Source organism: Gymnoscopelus microlampas (genome assembly GCF_963454915.1).
Source record: "Gymnoscopelus microlampas genome assembly, chromosome: 6".
Lineage (NCBI taxonomy): Eukaryota > Metazoa > Chordata > Actinopteri > Myctophiformes > Myctophidae > Gymnoscopelus > Gymnoscopelus microlampas.
Genome location: NC_139943.1, coordinates 36,336,952 through 36,356,532, shown reverse-complemented (window position 1 = coordinate 36,356,532; position 19,581 = coordinate 36,336,952). Strand labels below are relative to the sequence as shown.

At 41.9% G+C, this 19,581-nt stretch overlaps 1 protein-coding gene across 1 annotated transcript in view; it reads right to left on the bottom strand.

The window, feature by feature from the left end:
• Nucleotides 1-9,063: 9,063 nt before the first annotated feature.
• pdhx (pyruvate dehydrogenase complex component X) overlaps nucleotides 9,064-19,581 on the bottom strand; it is a 47,528-nt gene continuing 37,010 nt past the window's right edge. Inside the window, exons 9-11 of the mRNA XM_084058966.1 lie at nucleotides 17,617-17,775; nucleotides 12,257-12,321; nucleotides 9,064-11,316 (exon numbers count right to left, since the gene is read on the bottom strand). Coding sequence (XP_083915092.1) covers nucleotides 11,058-11,316; nucleotides 12,257-12,321; nucleotides 17,617-17,775 — 483 coding nt within the window. The 3' untranslated portion in view covers nucleotides 9,064-11,057. The remainder of the gene's footprint in view (nucleotides 11,317-12,256; nucleotides 12,322-17,616; nucleotides 17,776-19,581) is intronic.

Genomic DNA, 19,581 nt, shown 5'->3' with positions numbered 1-19,581 from the left:
TTGGCCTTTTTGTGTCACGCCACTGGCGTCAAGCTGGCCTGGTATTTATTGTTAAGACTACAGCTTGTGGCTATGACATCCCCCCCCCCTCTATATGTACAATATAAGCCCAACCTACAAGCCCAAAAACGAGTTGCGGGGCCCCAAAATGGGGACGCCAAGTTGAAAGTGGTTAAAACATATTTTTTAGGGTATAGAATTTGCCTCTGTATTGGGAAATGAGTGTGCACAAAGTATTTATATAGTCAATTAAAAAAAGAATTAATAACTATTTGTGTTACTTCTCCCATGACCTCATGCAATAAACTTCCAGCTTAGAAATACTTAAACGTCTCCAACTCTGTTCGCCTCAACATCCTGATTGATCGAGAGTTCGTCTACGCCTAATACATTATGTTCAGACATATATTCGCTGTGGTGTAGAGAGAGTTCTGGGCTCTTTCAGCAGAAGCAGAGTGAAGCCATATCATTTATCACAAGGGAGTAGTTTCAGTGTGCAGCGGTTGAAGTTTCCGTTTCCCTGCAACACTTCTCAAGTTGACCTCCCTTCAACCACAGGAACAACCAAAAACTGCAGAGGGGAGGTAGGATGCATATGGTTGCAGGTTAGCAGGTTTTGTCCTAATGCCCTTGACTCACCCTATACTCAGTGGTTGACGCAGTAGCGTCAGAGACTGAATGAGCTAGCTCCAGTCATGGGAGCATGACTGGACTGCTTCAAAAGGCCAGGCTTTGCGCTACAACAACAGAGTAAGGACCTTGCTTGTGTTTGGGCGCTGGGACAGCAGAGCGGTCCTGTTTGGACAGTGACTGTCACAGACTACTGTATAGTCAGCTGGAATGCCCTGTGTCATCTCCCATCGGAGTCACATTCACAGTCAACAGTCACAGTCACGGCAATGGTAAGCCTTAGTAATCTCACAGGTGAAGTGTTTGCTGATGCTGTTCGGCAGCCGAAACATTCACGCCACCAAAATTCACGTCACCTTTTAACTGAAAACTCAACAAGGCAACGTGTGTAATGAAGAAGACAAGGAAAAACAGGGTAGAAAAGGGTAAAAGGAAGTTGGGGATTTTACAACAGGCTTTTCGTTCAAACTCAGCAAACTCGCCCCTTTAAAATAGATGATTCAATAGAGTAGGGAGCGAGAATGGGGAGACCAGAGGAAATCCTGTCAACAATGGCTGAACAAACTTGAGCGTGAGACAGCGTGGCTGAGAGCAGGGCTTTCACCAAGCCCAGTGATCATCCACAAAGCCCGTTCACACAGTATGTGTACACTGTAAAATCCTGACCCTCATGGATCCATTTGGTCATTTGTACACTCTAAGAGTTACAAATGGATAAATTAACACTGAAGATTTTACTGTGTATGTGTGTGAGATCAGAGGCAGACATTCCAGATTTTCACTGAATCGATCGCTGCATGATAAATAGCAGGTCTCTTTGTATGTCAAAACTGTCAGATCAGGTAAAACATCATGTCTGATTGATATGATCGCTGATGGGTGGAAAGAAACTGCTGCCCAGTTGCTCAGGAGGTAGAGGAGTCACTTGGGAATTGGAAGGTTCCTGGTTCGATCGATGGAACAAAATAACCTGTGCTTTAATAGATACAATGTAGTTACTTAGTCAAAAGTTTCTTTGTTTACATCCTGCATTACAATGAGCTAATGGGAGGGAAATCTTCATTCTAATTACAATTCTAATTACATTCTAATCTACAAGCTCACAGTGCATCGCAATGTGACGCAGTGTGAGCTTGTAGATATAGACATTTTTTGCATGGTACTCATACAATGAGGCATTCATTTATTAAAACAAATTGAAACTATGAAATATGGAAATAGGAGATTTCTGCCTGACAGCGACGATACGCATATTATGGCAAAACGAATCCCCTGAGCACTACCTGCAACATGTGTGAGTTCTATGGACTGAAAGGTCTCTTTGAAAATGCTTTGATGAGGTCCAGGAGAAGGTAAGATTGGAAAGGGAGAGTAGGAAGAATATGCTTTTCTCTCTATTACTATTATTATTACCATCTCTCTCTCTCCTTGCACTCTTGAGTCTCTACACATCAGAGAAATGTCATATTCAAATGCGATCTCACTCTCTGCAGCGCTCCAGTGCCTGAAGGGAACTTGACTTTGCCCTCTTCTCTTCGAACAGCAGGTATTGACCGGTATCTCCTGTGTCTCCTGTGTAGTAAAAACTCATGAGAGACCCAAGGCAATTCCTTCCACTGGTCATGAGAAGAAACAGCAGCCAGGCAGCTTGACAGAAACACATCAGACAATATGTGTGATGGACACCCAGGCATAGGCAACAGCAATGGACATTAGCCCACCTCGGGTCTCCATGGCAACAGCCTCCACCGTATGACCGCTCCATGCTGTGGGTTTAAGAATGCAACCCACACGCCTGCCGAGCCCCCAACAGTATCTCAAACAAACTGCACATACAGTTCATCAAAACCTCTGCAGGAACCAATTTGATTGTTTCACTAGCAGCTCCCTTATCCAGCTGTTACACATAAAAAGATTGTCAGGCACAGATTGGCGGGCGACGCACAAAGGAGTGGCCTAAATGTCAGGGAAGCCGGGGAAATGTCTAAATCGTTTTGCTGGCTTTTACCTACAGTAGCTGATATTTGGACAACCAATCGTTCAATCACTCTGTTGTTCCTGCTACGGGGGCATGAAAACAACATTAACACGAAACAACTTGGCATATAAAAAAACACAATAGCAAAAGAGAAAACAAATCATTTGACAAAACAAATGAGCAAATCATTTCACATTTCACTGTACACAGTACACATTTCACTGAACAATTTTACAAATCAGAAAATGAAGGAGTGCAACAACAGCAACCACATTTGACAAAACAAATGAGAAAATAAGAAAACAGAACATTTCACAATGATAGGTATGGCAGTGGTTCTCAAAGTGGGGTCCTTGAAGGGGTTCCGGGGGACCCCAGCAAAATGAGGAACAGTTTAACGACTTTAACCCTTTATACTTTGGCTATAAAAAAAAAAAAAGGTTTTATCATGTTTATTTTATGTATTTTGTCTGAAATAAACAAATCAAAACATCATGAAACATTTGAAATATTTTTTTATGTATTCAAATCTTCTCTTATGGGGGTGCCTGGCACAAAATATTTTCAGATGGGCGTCCACAGCCAAAGAACCCATGTATGGCTTATAACTTAGGCCACGGCTAGTCGTCTAGAAAGAACAGTACAAGAGTGAAAGCCTATTCACTTTCTATGAGGAGTTGTGTGTGGGTGTGGGTGCTTTTTCTGTGTTCTAATAATCTGCAGTATGTTTATGGTGTAAATAATTTCCTACATTCAGTACTTGTCAAAGCTAGCAGGATTGTTAGCATTTCTTAAAAAATTTAATTTAATGATTCAATGTTCATGTAAGTATTTGAATGGGAAAAAAAATCTACCTTTCAATTTAGATATTCAATTCAATTCAATCTTTATTTCAGACCCAGGAGGATCCATATCACAAGTAAACAACACCACACAATAAAAACAGAAAATAAAATAAAATAAATAAAAATAATGCAAATAGCTCACATTGTTCAGTTTCTGACATACAGACATGTGCGCCAATGGTTCCACAATCTAGAGGTGAACCTGACAGAGCTTCGTGTGGGGTCTGTTATGACAGCGATTATGTCATTTACTGACTCCGATGCTCTACACATAAACCTATACATAAGGTTGCGTAGCACAGCAGCACAGGTGGGTACCCCAACACTAACAAACATCTGGCTTGCACTGGAGCTTCTTGGAGCTCTCAGCAGCAGCCTCATGCAGTCATTATAGGCCACTGTAAGGCGCCTGAAGCTGCCTTGCCTGAAGCGACTCCAAAGGTGGGCAGTATACAGTGGTGTACAGAAGGATCTAAACAGTGAGATCTTCACAGGTACTGAGCACATGCTAAATTTGCGGCACAGCATGTTTGCTTGGGCATACAGCTTACGCCGCTGCCTATAGATGTCTTTGTCATCTGTTAGGTCATATAATATGTCCCAAATAAGTAATCTCACTGCACACACTAAGGGCAGTGCCAGCCAGGTAGAAGTCAGGAAAGGTAGATAGTCTGTCTTCCCTACTTCGGACAATCATGACCTTACTCTTTTTAGCGTTGTATTTTATATTAAAATCAAAGCCATACTGTGAGCATATCCTCAGTAGCTGTTGTAGCCCAGCACTATATGGACTAAAGATGACCAAATCATCTGCATACATCAGGTGATTAATTAACGAGTCACCAACTCTACACCCTGTCCCACATGCATTTAACATCAATGATAAATCATTCATATAAACATTAAAAAGGAATGGAGAAATTATTCCTCCTTGACGGACACCATTGGTCACATGAAAAGGAGCAGATATTGACTTCCCCCATTTTACCCTCATTGTCTGGTGAGCATACCAGAACACCAAGATTCTGACTAGGAAACTAGGGACCCCTCTCTGTGTCAGTTTTAAGAATAACTTTTCATGATTAATGCGGTCGAAGGCCCTAGAGGCATCAATAAAAGAAACAAACATAGTAGAATTCTGCCTACTATATTTATCTAAAAGCTAATTGCATAATATTATAATTTGTTGCGACGGGTCACAGAAAAACATCTTTCTTACCAATGCTTGTTCACATGTGCCATCCACCGCCTCAAGAAACTGAGATGACATTCAATAGAAGTTTAATAGGCTTTTCTCATGGCAGCAATATTGACATGAAATAGCAGGTATAAACAGGTTAAACTAGAAAAAGTGCTCCTCGGAGCACAGGTCTCCGCCAGGTCAGGTAGGTTATTGTGGCCTCCCGGTGGCGCTGTAATAGGCCAATGTGAAAAGGGTGCTTCCTAGGCCTTTCACTGCAATCTTAGCCAATCAGGATGGATTATGAAAAATCTAACAGATACGTGTTGATCACATGACTGAGATAATGTGTACCGATTTGCGTGGTGACAAAATCTGTAGGAGTAATATCAAGAAAGAATCGGCCTCCTGGTGGCGCTATAAAAGGCCTTTATTAAAAAAGTTTTTTCCTTGGCCTCTAGGGAGTGTGCGTGCAAAATTTTACGCTGGCATTTCTTCCTTGGCCTAGTGGCAATGTGCGTGCAAAGTTTCACGGCAATCGCACGCTGCGTTTATGATTTGAGGCATCAAAATGGACCACTCCAGCAAACTTTGGAAGCCAATCTTAGCCAATCAGGATGAAATATGAAAATTCCGACAGACCCGTTTGGTTTAATGACTATAGAGAGATACTGTGTACCAATTTGGTGATGTTTGGACAAATCTGTAGGAGTAATATCAAAAAATTTGTTTTGCAAAAAATCGTCCTCCTGGTGTCGCTATAAAAGGCCGATCTGAAAAATTCAGGGCAGAGGTTCTGCTCTGGCATCCAGGGAGTGTGTGTGCAGTTTCACGTCGATTGGGCCAACGGTGTCAGAGATTTGCTGCTCACAGACAGATGGACACACACACACACACACACACACACACACACACACACACACACACACACACACACACGACAGACAGGGTGCAAAACATAGTTTCTGCCACGCCTTCGGCCTGGCGGAGACAATTAATGAATAATTAAGGTTCTGTTCCATTTAGTGCAGCAAAGCCTTTCCAGTGAGCCAACATGCACAATTGCATAACCCTGAATGGAACAGAACCTTAATTAGTATTATTGATAACACCTGTTGTCACAAAGTGGGAGCGTATATCAGCACAAAGTCAGTGAAAACCATGAAAAGCTCCAGATGGATGCAAAAACAAAGAATTGTTGGCTCCAGGCCAGGACAACAAAAATGGCAAAAATGAACTGAAGAAAGATTGCGCAAATTGATGGGGAGGAAAACCTCTCCCCATTGCAGTCATTACCAACCAACCACAGTAAAACAGCAATCCACCCAAGACGCACCCCATGTTCTAATCAATCAGATCTTCAGGCACAAAAGCACAAAAGCAGCATCTTCCTGTGCAGATAAACAAAAAAGATATCAAAGAGATTCCAGTCACAACAGAATTTGCACCTGTGTGACTGTGAATCTACAAGTGACAAGCATTACATACATTTCAATATGAATGGGTACTAGGTCTACTGCTGAACTTAAACATAATATGGGTAAAACTAGTCTACAAGAGGCTGCTCTGTGACACCTGTATTCACCCTACTAGGCTATTTCATGTCCTAATGGCTGCTGTGATAAAGGTCTATTGGCAGATTTGTTTTAAATGCAGACAAAGGTGCATGGATTGGCCAGTTATGCTGACAGCTTCATCATGCTGTCTGCGTCACCACTCACCATCATTATCGGTCCAAATGTTCCCACTCCAAACTGATACGAGAGCTCCGTCTCCTCTACATTATACTGTCTGACTATTATGTGCAGTGGCGTCTGGTGGTGGGCACACTGTGAGTCATCAGGGACCCAACTAACCCCATAAAAGAACATTGTGCACGTGCGGGAGTACCCAGACAGTGTCTGACAGAATGGTTGGGGAAGTTCTTTGGGGGAAAAAGGAATTGAAAGAAAGTTTTCATAACAGTTTTAACATCTTCTCTGACTCTATTTCATCCTTCTGTGGCTTCAGGACTTACCTATATTCACATCTTGATTCAACTTGTTTATGCTTCTAAATTGACTGTACCTGTATAGGGACATATACACTTCTGTTGTTTAACAGCTGATGGTGTGGTGGTTGCGGGGTGGGTGGGAGAGGGTGAGCAAGCTATATGTGTATGAATGTAGTATGTATCTATGTCTGTTGTTCATACATTTATGGGACCCCATTGAAAAATAGATGCTGCATCTCCTCTAAATATGGCTTAAGTTATTAAAAAGCCTATTAACCTAACATAGGAAGTTCCCCTAACATAGGAAGTTAGGCGTGACCTGCACAATGACATAGGCCATGTGGCTTCACACCCACATACAGTAATTCCACGGAAACGCATCAGTTTCCATCTGCTTCTGTGCATTATCAAAACAAAGTGTTACTTATATTGTATGTGAGTGCTGATGACTTCCTTAGCTATTTCTGTGGCTTTTGGATCTGGTTTCAAAGGCTATACTTCCTTACCTCCTCAGGAAACTTCTGTATGAGGTAGGTACCTGTTTTGTCCAACAAATTACGTTGTTACAAAAATTGTGTTTTGTACTAGTTCCAGGCCACAGTATTGTCAATGAGTCATACTGTAAGGCCTACATCATGTACAAATCATGAACATTTAAACTAGCTCCCACTGCCTCTGAGCTTTTCAATGATACTTTTCTCTCTTCCTGTTGCTAAGGTTTCACGGTCTTCAGCCACAGGTCTGGCACCTCAATAAGGGGCACACATACCCCTTTCTCTGAGAAGATGCCCCCCCTATTGCAGTCAAGTCTTTCACACTCACTTCTCTTTCTCATGTGGTTGTGTCGAGTTAAGCATTTAGCTAGTTCTAATGTATAGCCTAACCGCTCTTGGGTTTGTTGTAATTCCTCCCAACAGTTGGTAGCTCGCTTGCATACAGATACTCACCCTGTAGGATATATCACCTGATTCACTGACTGAGACATGGAGGTGGGTCAGCAAGCACTTTCCAAAGACTGGATTCCTATTTAAATAAACAGCAGATAAATAGCGACAACACATATCGACGTGTAGAAGTTCTCAATTGTTTTGTTGTGTGTGTGTGTGTGTGTGTGTGTGTGTCCCCAACAGATTCAATTACAAAAATGCATTTTGTATTATAAGATATTAAATATGTCTGATTGCTTTTCATAATCAGGGAGGCTTATCATTACATTGTACTTCCATCCCCAGTTTTAATTGTACAGGGGCACAGTGTCTTGATTAAAAATAAAAGTAATTTCCTTGTGTGTACCTTCCATCGCCGTGGTAACTCGGGAGACAGTGGAAGAGGTGCGTGTATGTGTGAGGGTGTGGGTAAACGGCTAGAAGAACAGTAGGCATACTGTAGAAAGCGGCATTGCCGTGCCAATTGCCTGTACGCCCCGTGGGCCCCCTGCCTATCTCCCACCTCCCTCTCCAACACTGAATGCACACATCTCTATCTGCTACCAAAGCAACCGTTGCAGTCTTCTAAAGTACACAATGTTCTCTCACCACATCAATGGAAATGTGGTTGTATTGTGTGTGTAAAGCCACAAACTGCAGACAGTGTAATAGTTGTTGGAAAGCTGCTTGTCAGGCAGTAATTCAGCGTTACTGTGAAACAAGGAGGGACACTTGGGCTCTAATCATGGTCACCATGATAATGGTCATGTTAATGGTAACTTCCGGTTCTTTGTATGCGTGTTCCTTCCTTTCTATTGTCACGCAGATAATTCGCTCTTCATAATCAATTTGAATTCTGTATTCATATATTCACAAAAGGTCGAAAATCTTCTCTCAACCGTTTACCTGACGTACCTATTTTGGGCATTTCATTACGGGCAAAAAAATTACATACTGTAAGTTAGCGCTTAATGAAAAATGCACAAGGATGACACATTCTGGACAGTAATGAAGAGGAGGATGCTCATCTTCTCAAATTGTTAATTAACTACTGCCATACCCTGGTTGTAAAAAATATTTCTTTTCATTGCAACAGAGGTGCAGAATATAAAATTAAATGAATATTATGACCTATTCCAAGGATCCCTCATAAGTGATCACATCTTCGTTGCATGTGTAAGAAACGGCACCATGATGTGGTAGCGTTTATGTAGGGTATGATTTCCCCACCAGTGCTTTGCACACAAGCAAACAGCTGCTCCGCGCACGCTTAAAGCACACACACATCTGTCAGGAGGGACTCCACCGTATTCTCTGCCCAGCAAATTAGCCTAATTGGCATCTATGGTATACTCGTTATGTAATCTCTGACTTTCCATGCCAATTAAATGCATATATGGACACAGACACATCTGTATTTGCATTAGTGGCTGTTCCATATCATGAGGTGGCACGTAGTGTGGTTAAATAAGGACTGTGGATGTCTCAGAAATGAACAGAAAAGATGGATACTGGCATCAAAAGAAACGCCTGGTTTATTGGTTTGTTTCGCACACACATTAACATACATGATCTTTTCAGCGGAGGGTGTTTCCATTTTAAATAAGTTAGGACATATTAACATGAACAATGAACACAGAATTTGAAAGAATCCATACGAATTGTTTTTGTTTAAATCCAGCAGTAATGCATAGCCTAGAATCACAACAAGCGTGGGAACATCCCCACATGTCCATCCCCCGCCAGTCATTTATGCCTTAGGACCAGCGATTCTCAACCTGTGGGCCAGGGCCCACTAGGGGGCCGTGAGGATATTGCAAGTGGGCCAACCAAAAAAACACTATGACTTACTGTAGGAGCTTATATAAATTTGCTCTGAAAATGCACGTGGCCCACCCATCTGACCACTTAAAGGGGAATATCACTCATTTTCACCATTGAACTATGTCTTTAATACACCTTAGAGCTTTTGTGTGGAAATAAGAACCCCCCCCCCTGTGGTGTATTAAAGAGTGGTATTCCCCTTTAACGCAGCAGCTGAACGGCTGCCGTGTTAAGTGGTCATATGCGTGGGCCGCAAACTCTTGAGATTTTCAAGTGGGCCCTGATCTAGAAAAAGGTTGAGAACCACTGCCTTAGACACATGTACACAGCAGCGTCTGGGATGTGAACTCAGAGTGACATAAAGCACATGCACTGGGATTTAAAATTAGGACTCCTGAACAGTAATAAGTGCTTTATATATATATATATTTACAAACATTGGTGTGTTAGAATAGCTGTCATTACAAATGGACATGTCCCACTACGTGGGGAACACCCTGCTATGCTAAGAGGGAAGTGGTATGACAGGGCGTGGGAAACCACCCTGATATACCACTTCCCTCTTGGTAACATTTGGCCAGCGCATGACTCCTACACAGAAAGATCCAGAGCGTTAACTTAACCCATTAAGACCGGGAGCTAGTGATGAGTGGGCCGACCCGTAACCCGCGGGACCCGCGGGTCAACCCGCGGGTCAACCCGCGGCGCGGGTGGGTCGAGTCAGGATTTCAGAGGCAATTATGCGGGCTGCGGGTGAGCGGGTCAGCCTCTCTCACACGCAAAAAAAAAATAAAAATCACATGCTCTTGTTTTGTCTTTATTCCTAATAAGAATAAGAATAAGAATAATAACAATAAAACAGTTTGAATACACTTGGGGTGTATACTTGAAGATTATTTAACCTTCATGATTTTACAGAAATCGCGGGTCGCGGGGCGGGTTGAGCCATAGATTTATATATGGGTTCGCGGGGCGGGTTGAGGCGGGTTGGGTTCCGTCGCGGACGGGGCGGGTCATGAAAAAACCCGACCCGCTCATCACTACCGGGAGCACATCTGTGTCATTTTAGATTTGAGCTATAACCATTATTTTATACTTTGGCTATTCAAAAATATAAGATCTACAAGCTCATATGAGCTTGTAGATCTGCTATTTTTGAATAGCCCAAAGAAATCTAAAAATGACACACAGATGCGTTCCCGGTCTTAATGGGTTAACTCATTGAGATAACACTCTAGACCTCCAGCACTCTAGTAGCAGTTTGATTTAACGCCTCCATCAGAAAGCCTGCAAATTATATTTCAAAAGCAAACAAGTGTACAGTACTTACAGTATGCACAAGAATACTGGTAGCCCCTCCTAACCTATAATTAAGGTTAAGATAAAGTTTAGCCTCCCCTTAGGGAAATGTGTCCTCTGCATTGACCCATCGTAACTACTTAGCAGCAGTGAGCAGAGACAGTGCAGTGCCAGGGGACCAACTCCAGTTGTAATGCCAGTAACTTGTTCAGTTGGCATGAATGAATATCAACCGTGTTAAGACCTCTGCTAGTGCAAGCATGAAATGGGCTTCATGATGGAGGTGTTTCACATATTCTTGCTCACATCACTGTTCTCTAGTGATCTCTCTCTCTCTCTCTCTCTCTATCGCTCTCTATCCCTCTCTTTCCCCATTTCCCTTTCAAGCCACCAGAGCCATGTGCTCTGGGCGCTCCAGGTTGGCGCGGAACTTGTCGAGGAAGCGTGACGCCAGCTCGTCGTCTACCAGCCGCCCATCGCTGGACAGGGTGACGGTCATCAGCTGCTGCGAGCGCAGGCTCTGGCTGTCCTCGGACAGCCGCAGCTCGGCCCTGGACGTACCGACGGCGAGGATGCACGCCTGAGGGGGGTTGATCACCGCGCTGAAGCCACTGATGCCAAACATCCCCAAGTTAGATATACTGCCACACCGGAGGAGTGGGGGAGGAGAAAGAGAGAGAGAGGAAGAGAACGGAAGGAGAGAAGAGATAACAGGCATGACTGTCATTAGTCAAGCCCAGCAGTAGAGGACATGCATAAAACTAACCAAGGAGACATACAGTACTAGTGATACTGCATCCATCTGTAATAATAAAATACTAATTTATAGAGGGGGAAAAGAACATTACTGAAGGATAGAGATGTGAATGGAGTAGAAACAAAATAACTAAAAGGCTGCTATGCCTACAAAGAAAAAACCTAGTTAATACAGTATATTTAAATTAAAGACAGTAGAGCACTGATGTGTTCACATTAACACAGCTTCAGTAAATCAGACTCCCAATTTCTGTGTTTTGTGAGTGATAATGACCTGGGGGCAGTGCCTTAATGAGAATGTTAGCCCAAGAGGATGAAGAGGGGAAAAATAAATGATAGGAAGAAAGGATGTGCGCGTACATTCCCACGAAGACAAAGGAATTTGCCGTCCTCCTCCCGACACAGAAACCCGATTTATGTCTAAATGACACCATTAATTCTAATGAGTTGAGAAAAGCCTCCCTTTCACTCTGCTGCAATGGATGGCATGGTAATTGATGGTCCTCGTCGCAGCCGAGAACATATTCGCTTCATGCTTGCATGAAATGTTGAATATGCATAATAAATAGACTATCTGCGAGGTTGGATTTATAACTCCTAATGGCAGCCGTTTATGACTGCCCTCTTATCAGGAGCGCACTTAGCTACACAGGAAATTACATGGTAAGCTTGTGAAACCGGATTAAAGATGCTAAAGAGAGAATAGTCCCTACGCTCCTTTTTATCATTGGAGAATGAAGAGCAAAAACTCATTTTGAATGGGCATTATACTGCATTCCCTGAGCCCTGATGTCACACAGTCATAAACAGTGAAGTGAGGCTTACCTGAATGAGCCTCCCTGGTATTCCTCAGGTAATAGCTTCCCATCCCTGGCCTTCTGGGCCAATGCCTGCAAAGCAGAGATGATAAGTCACTGTGAGTCACTCTGAGGTCCATGCGAGAGAATTGGAGCTTGAACAGTAGTGAGGAGGCTGTGTATAGCTACTGTAGATCACTGCAGATACTGTGCAGTATATGCTGGTAACTTGTTTGTTTGCTTGACTACAAATGCCGACAATGCTGTTCAGATAGCATGTTGTTTTGATAGAAACTAAGATTGATGTTTACCTGGTATTCTGGTATGGTTACTTTGAAGCACTTTGCTCTCTACTTACTTGACCATGTATCATGTCATTTGTTGACTAGGGTTCATGCTATTTACGTCACAATTGCAAAGGCTTGTGAACAGAATATCGAAAAATCTGTTCAAATATTATCATGAGAAACTTTTGTGTTGTAATTAAATACGAGCAAAACACTTTAAGAAAGACAACAGAGGTAAAAAAAAATTAGAGATTCCAATGAAAATGTAGAGTTACTATTACTTTTCAAGCATAACGTAAAGAGCTTTTCAATACCACTGTGAATGTTAGCGGGGAGCATACAGAAACACTTTTTTCTAACGCAAATGAAAGACTGCCAGGCTATTTTATAATGAAAAACCACTCCAAGTATATGAGTTTCCACGATAGTAATCCAACCAGGACATACTAGGAAGAACTATTTATATATTCCCCCCCGTTAGGCTAGCTAGATGATATTTAACATCCAGATCAACTCCATGATTTCTCCTGTGTAACAGAATTCATACCAAATCTGTCCAGTACGCTAGTCACCCGTGAGGTCTGTCAATTAACCTCTTGAACCCCAGCATCCATATTATGGGGGGAACATTAGCCAAAAATAGCAGATCAACAAGCTGACACCGCTGCACAACGTAATGAGCTGTGAGCTTGTAGATAGTCTATTTTTGGCAAAGAAATTTGGTGCCGATGGAAAAAAGCGAAGTACAGTGCCAACTCAGGACATTTCATTAAGTCTAGAGGGTTTAAGTGGTTAAAATGTGATTGGCTATGGGGTGAATTTTCAAATGGCTTTTCCAAGTTAAGGATTACACGCCTGACACTAAGCCCAGACAGAGATTGGATCTATCAGACAGTGCTATTCATCAAATAAAGTGAGAGTTGACACAACGAAAAGTTATTTTCTGATGCATCGGCTCTTTATGAGCAAACCAAAACCAACACTGCTTCTATAAAACACCCAGAGTATCTGAATCAATATGCCACTGGCACATAGATGGGAATAATGAACTTGACACAGCTTTCTGTATTTCCAAGAGTGCAAAATGTAGTTATTGCCTCATGCACGTATGTGTGCATTCAATTGGAATTGTAATTTTAAGGTTAATGTAGGACGTGCTGCTATAAAACCTGGCATATTGTCGCCAAAAAAGAATCGGTGTTCCAATGGATCCACTGTAGTAATTATTTAGTCACAGACGCTTGTTAATAATTTTCAGTGGTTAAATATTTATTTATAAAGCCCACAGACAAAATTAACCACTTTCAAAATCTTTCAGAATTAGTGAAAATAACTCATCCACAACGCATCACATCGGGACACGTTTTAAGCTTGCAGATCTGCTAATTTTGATACTTTTGCACGACACTCTGGTACGCCGAATTAGGGCTATATGGAGATGCAAGGTTTCTGCCCAACAACAATATGAGAAAATCGTGGAGACAGTATGGGGCAAGGCATCTATTTAAGATAAGCGCCCCAAGTAGAAAAACAATCCATCTACCCGTGGCCAGCAAAGTTAACAGTGAGCATTCAATGCTTCAGCTACACAGCGTGTTGTTTTCAATTACAGAGTGATAAGTAAATCTTGCATTAACTGAAAGCTTGCAGCATAATTCCCCTCAAGGCTCTGCATGGCAAGTCACACTTTTAAGGCTTAAGCGTGCAGGAATCTCTGCACAGGGTTCTATAACATGTTGAATAAGTGCCTGTGTGTGTGTGACCTTCAAGACATCCTAATATTGTCAGGAAGCAGTAAGAGGCTTAAAAGTGGACCCTGACTAATTTGAAGGCAAATTTCCACTGCAAAGAATCGGCTCGACCCTGCTCTACTCGCCATTTTGGATTTCCAGCGGGCAAAAGTTGTGCTTAGTACCTGGTAAGTGGTACTTTTTTAAATTTACAAGCGGGCTGACAGCTGAGGTGATACCAATAATTGTCAGAGACAAACATCACCAGCACCATTGCATCATGACGTACGTATAACTGCATGGAAGGTCCCTTATATTGTTGTCTTTTTTTAAATAGACAAATGTATGACCATGTTTTACTGAGAGGTTAATCTGTAGTGAACACTAACCTCTCTGGAAATGTCTATCATCGATGACTGCGAGAGATACCAAGTGAGATTATGCTAGTGACAGTGTGACCGGGCTTAATCAAGATTCAATCCTGTATCTGTTACAAATGCTGCAAAAGGGAAAAACAGTCATTTTGGATGGCTGATATGGAATTGAGTGTTTCTTTTCTTACCCACAAATTGCATCATCGGCTGTACAGAGTACGGCCGAAATAGAATCATTTTCTGCTGTCATATTTGTTCTACAAGAAGGAAATGATTGCAGATTAAAAACTGACGCCACACGTACACACATGACTTCACAGTCACACACGACTCCAACTTCATCTTCAAGTATGCCTATGACACGACAGTGATAGTGATTTTTTGGAACATTGTATTGTCGAGTGGAGATTTGTTACATGAATTCATGTGTTTGAATACTTGGACAAGGTGTATTGTATTAAAAGTTAAATAACAAAAGGGTAGACGTAATAAGCTTAGGCTTCAGTCTATACCTTTTTTCTCAGGATTTTTTTTTTATGAATTCAGTGTGGTTTTGGTAATTTAAAAAAAATCTATGAACGACTGAAAAAAAACCTAGAATAAGTGCTCCTCGGAGCACAGGTCTCCGCCAGATCAGGTAGGTTTTTGTGGCCTCCTGGTGGCGCTATAATAGGCCAATGTGAAAAGGGTGCCATTTCTTCTTAGGCCTTTCACGTCAATCAGACACTGCATTCATGATTTGAGCGATTTGTTCCAAAAATGTGTTTAGCTAAATTAGACCTGCTGGTGGCACTATAACAGGCCAATGTGAAAAGGCATTTCTTCCTCTGCCTAGTATATAGTGGGAATGTGCGTGCAAAATTTCACGGACATTGCACACTACGTTCATGATTTGAGGCATTTTGTTCAAAACGGACCTCTCCTGCAAACTTTGGAAGCCAATGTTAACCAATTAGGAATCTGTAGGAGTAATACCAAAAAATGTGTTTCACTCTAAAAGGCATATGTGAAAAATGCAGGGCAAAGGTTTTTCCTTGGCCTCTTGGGAGTGTGCGTGCAAGTTTCACGCAGATCAGTGCAGTTAAAACGCGAAACGGCCTGTTATAGCGCCACCATGAGGCTTTTTTGAAAAATGTCAAGTGGCATTTCTTCCTCGGCCTAGTGGGAATGTGCGTGCAAAATTGCACGGAGATTGCATGCTGCGTTCATGATTTGAGGCATTTTGTTCAAAACAAACCAATCCTGCAAACTTTGGAAGCCAATCTTAGGCTCCAATCTTTTCGGCCTGGCGGAGACAATAAAATAATAAAACAAAAAAAGGCGGCCGGATTGTCAACAATGACGAGTCTGCCTATAGAGATGAGATCAGTTTACTGGCACTCTGGTGCCAGAGAACAGCCTCGCCTTCAACGTCAACAAGACCAAGGAGCTGATCGTGGACTTCAGGAGGCCGAGGAGAGAACATGCGTCCATCTTCATCAACAAAGTTACAGTGGAAAGGGTCAGCAAGTACAAGTTCCTCGGAGTACACATCAAGGAGGTCAAGTGGGACACACGACGCACGTGAGGAAAAAGGCTCAGCAACAACTATACTGGTTTCGTTACCTGAATAAATTCGGACTGAGTTAGCCCTGCATCCTCAGAATGTACTACAATAGCTCCATTGAAAGTGTTTTTTTTTCAGGCTGTGTTATTGCCTGGTACGGAAACTGTACTACCATAGAAAAGACAAATCTACAACGGGTGGTACATACCCCTACAGGTGTTCATACCCCTACAACGCCTGTGGCCAGGCAAGGAGGCCTACCGTAGTATCAAGGGCAAGACCACCAGGTTTATGAACAACTTCCACCCAGCTACCATCAGACTGTTGAACAAGGCATGACCACCGCCTGTCATCAGGCTGGTCTTGGACTTTTGCTTTTCGTCATGGACCTACCTGTGGATTATATCAGTGAAAGTGACCTTTTGTGTGGTTGAACTTGACACGCACTGACAGACCTTAATCTCATGTACAACTCTTGGACCTTAATGTCTATATCATGAACAGTACAATACCAGCTGCTATGCTCATGCACCTTATATCTAAGCCTCATGTACGTTGTCCCCTTTTGTACTCTGCACCTTAATAAAAAAAAGAGGCAGTTAAATACATCCGAGTTGCTCCAGTGCAGTAAACTGAGAGAATCCCATTCCATATTTCATGACAAAGTTTTGCTAAACCACCTATCCTAGGGCACTAGAATACAAGACTCATTATGGCATCCGACCATATTATTAGAATGTTTTACTTGACAGACACAGACATTCACTCGTTTACGTTCACTCACGCACGGAAACAGTATTGACCGAGACCACCTCAAATCGTTTCAGTAATTTACTGAATGATTTGAGGTGGTTTCGGTCAGTGCTGTTCCTGATTCAGTGTGGGAATGAACCATCAGTGACATAGTACTGGACAAACTGGTGAACTAATCTTTTTAGTCAATCGTTCAACTGTACTGAACGATTGAGTACACTGTAAAGAACAATAATTCCCATCACTTTTTGTTATGTCCCTTGATTGATTCATAATACTCAAGTGAGGGCGTCACGTGACAAAAGAACAGATCTACAAGCTTAAAACGCCTCACGCTGAAGCAGGTTGTGAGCTTGTAGGTCTGTTCTTTTTGTCACGTGATGTGCTGTATACATTAGGCTGCAATCACGCTCTGGAGACACACCCACCCACCCACCCACCCACCCACACACACACACACACACACACAAAATGATGTAATAACTTTTTCACAGTTTTCTTTGCTTCAGCCTTGTAATTATACAAGTATAGTATACACACACATATATATATATATATATATATATATATATATATATATATATATATATATATATATACATATACATATACATATACATATATATATACATATATATATATATATATATATATATATATATATATATATATATATATATATACAGTTTATTTCTGACCTTGGCATTGGCCGAGATCTCCTGAACCCCTTTGTCTGCAGCATCCTTGATGATGGGAGTGATGAGGCCCTTTTCTGTCGCGACGGCGATGCTGATATGGATGGAATCAAGTGCTTGGGGGCCCTCCCCGGACCAGGTCACGTTTACTTCTGGCATTTCCTAGGGTGAGAGATCAAATTTCAGCCCAACCATTGCCAGATATGATGATTAAAAAGAAAGAGGAAGAGAGAAAATAACTGAAAAGCAAAAAGCAGAACCAAAGCTGTAATGCAGTTACCTAATGCTGCAAAGTACAACATAACCATGTCATTTTCTATGACCACTATCAGAAAATGCATCGGAGCCATGTCAGACACTCTGTGGTTTCGGGCACATGCTATAGATTATGGCTGATATGTAAGTCTTTGTCAGAGACCCAGTATTGCACGACAAGAAGGGGGCAGAAATAAGTGGTGAGCACTATATTGTCCCTGACATATTCTGCTGTGGCATCACTAGACCTAATAATTAAATAACCGGAGGGCCTTGTCCATTATCTGTCTCAGACTTCGAGACAAAATCGAAATACTCTTTTTGACAATGTGAGAAAGTTAGGAAGTGAAATAGGCATGCACTTCATATTTCCGCTTCTTGTTCTCCCCGTTGTCTTTCGGTAAGAGGTGAAAATCTGTCTGCTAGGGGAAGCTGACACAACGTTCGTTTCCTAAGAATTACATTCAAGTGTCAGAAAAAGGACAGAATTAACTGCGGATCTGAGACGATTGTTAGGGCTGTCTCACCAGGTGCCATGGCTTCTGCCACTAGTTGCTAAATGCACATGAATGCGTTTGACAAGAGGGTGACAGCAGATTGGCTACAGGTGGCGTGAACTTTTGTGATGGAATACTGCTGCTTGAAAAAACACGTCTAAATCCTATCAGTTCCACTACAGGACCCTGCAAGCACTGAAAGACATAAATGACCAGGCAGAAACCCATAGGGAGATTCGCAGATATACTGTAACATCATAGATATAAATACATTTTGGAAACTTACATTCGGTCGATTATTGCACCCCTTCATTTTTCCCCCCATTTTTTTTGCACCCCTTCAATAATACCAATTGGTATTGTAATTTATATCGTTGTTATCGTTTTTTTTTTTTTTTTTTTATCAATTTTTTATTTATTTTTCAAATAAAGCAAACAGGTGAAATCACCAAAGCACACAAGGCCATAAACAGGGAAAACCAAGACAGAAAAAAAAAAAGTATATATAATATATAATAAATAAAATAAAAAACAACTGATACTAATACACATACAAACATGTAGACATACAAAATAAAATAAAATAAATAAATACAAAACCCGGTCAGACAAACAAACTCACAAAAAGCTAAATAAATGAGACAAGTCAAACAATAAACATGCATACATGCATTAGATGGAGGCATGCATATGTGCATTAAATGGGGACATGCATATATGTATTAGATGGGGACATGCATACATCCATATCGTTGTTATCGTTGATTTGTAACCTTTTCAACTACTATAACTTGTAAGGATCGTGCAATCGTGGAATGAGTGACACAGCTAAACGTGTGGGTAGTGCCCCCAAAAAATCTATATGGCAGGTGTGTGCCAGTCACAGGTGTGTGACTGGCACCAGAGCATAGGTACTGAAACTTTGTTCAGTTTGTGTATGCTCAAAGCAGCAACACTGCCCCCATGGAAAGATTCCACATTTGTCCCATCAGAATAATGCCCGTGCAATAGGGCAAGGGGAAGCTGGGTGTGTGTATGGTATACTGTGTGTGTGTGTATGTATATCTGGGACGGCCACTTCGCTGTCTGTCTTTGACTTCCACTCTCACGGAACTTGGAAACTAAGTTTGGAAATGGTACCAGGGCTGACACCAAATAATGCTGCCACTCTGCGTAACGGAACACCACACACACACACACACACACACACACACAC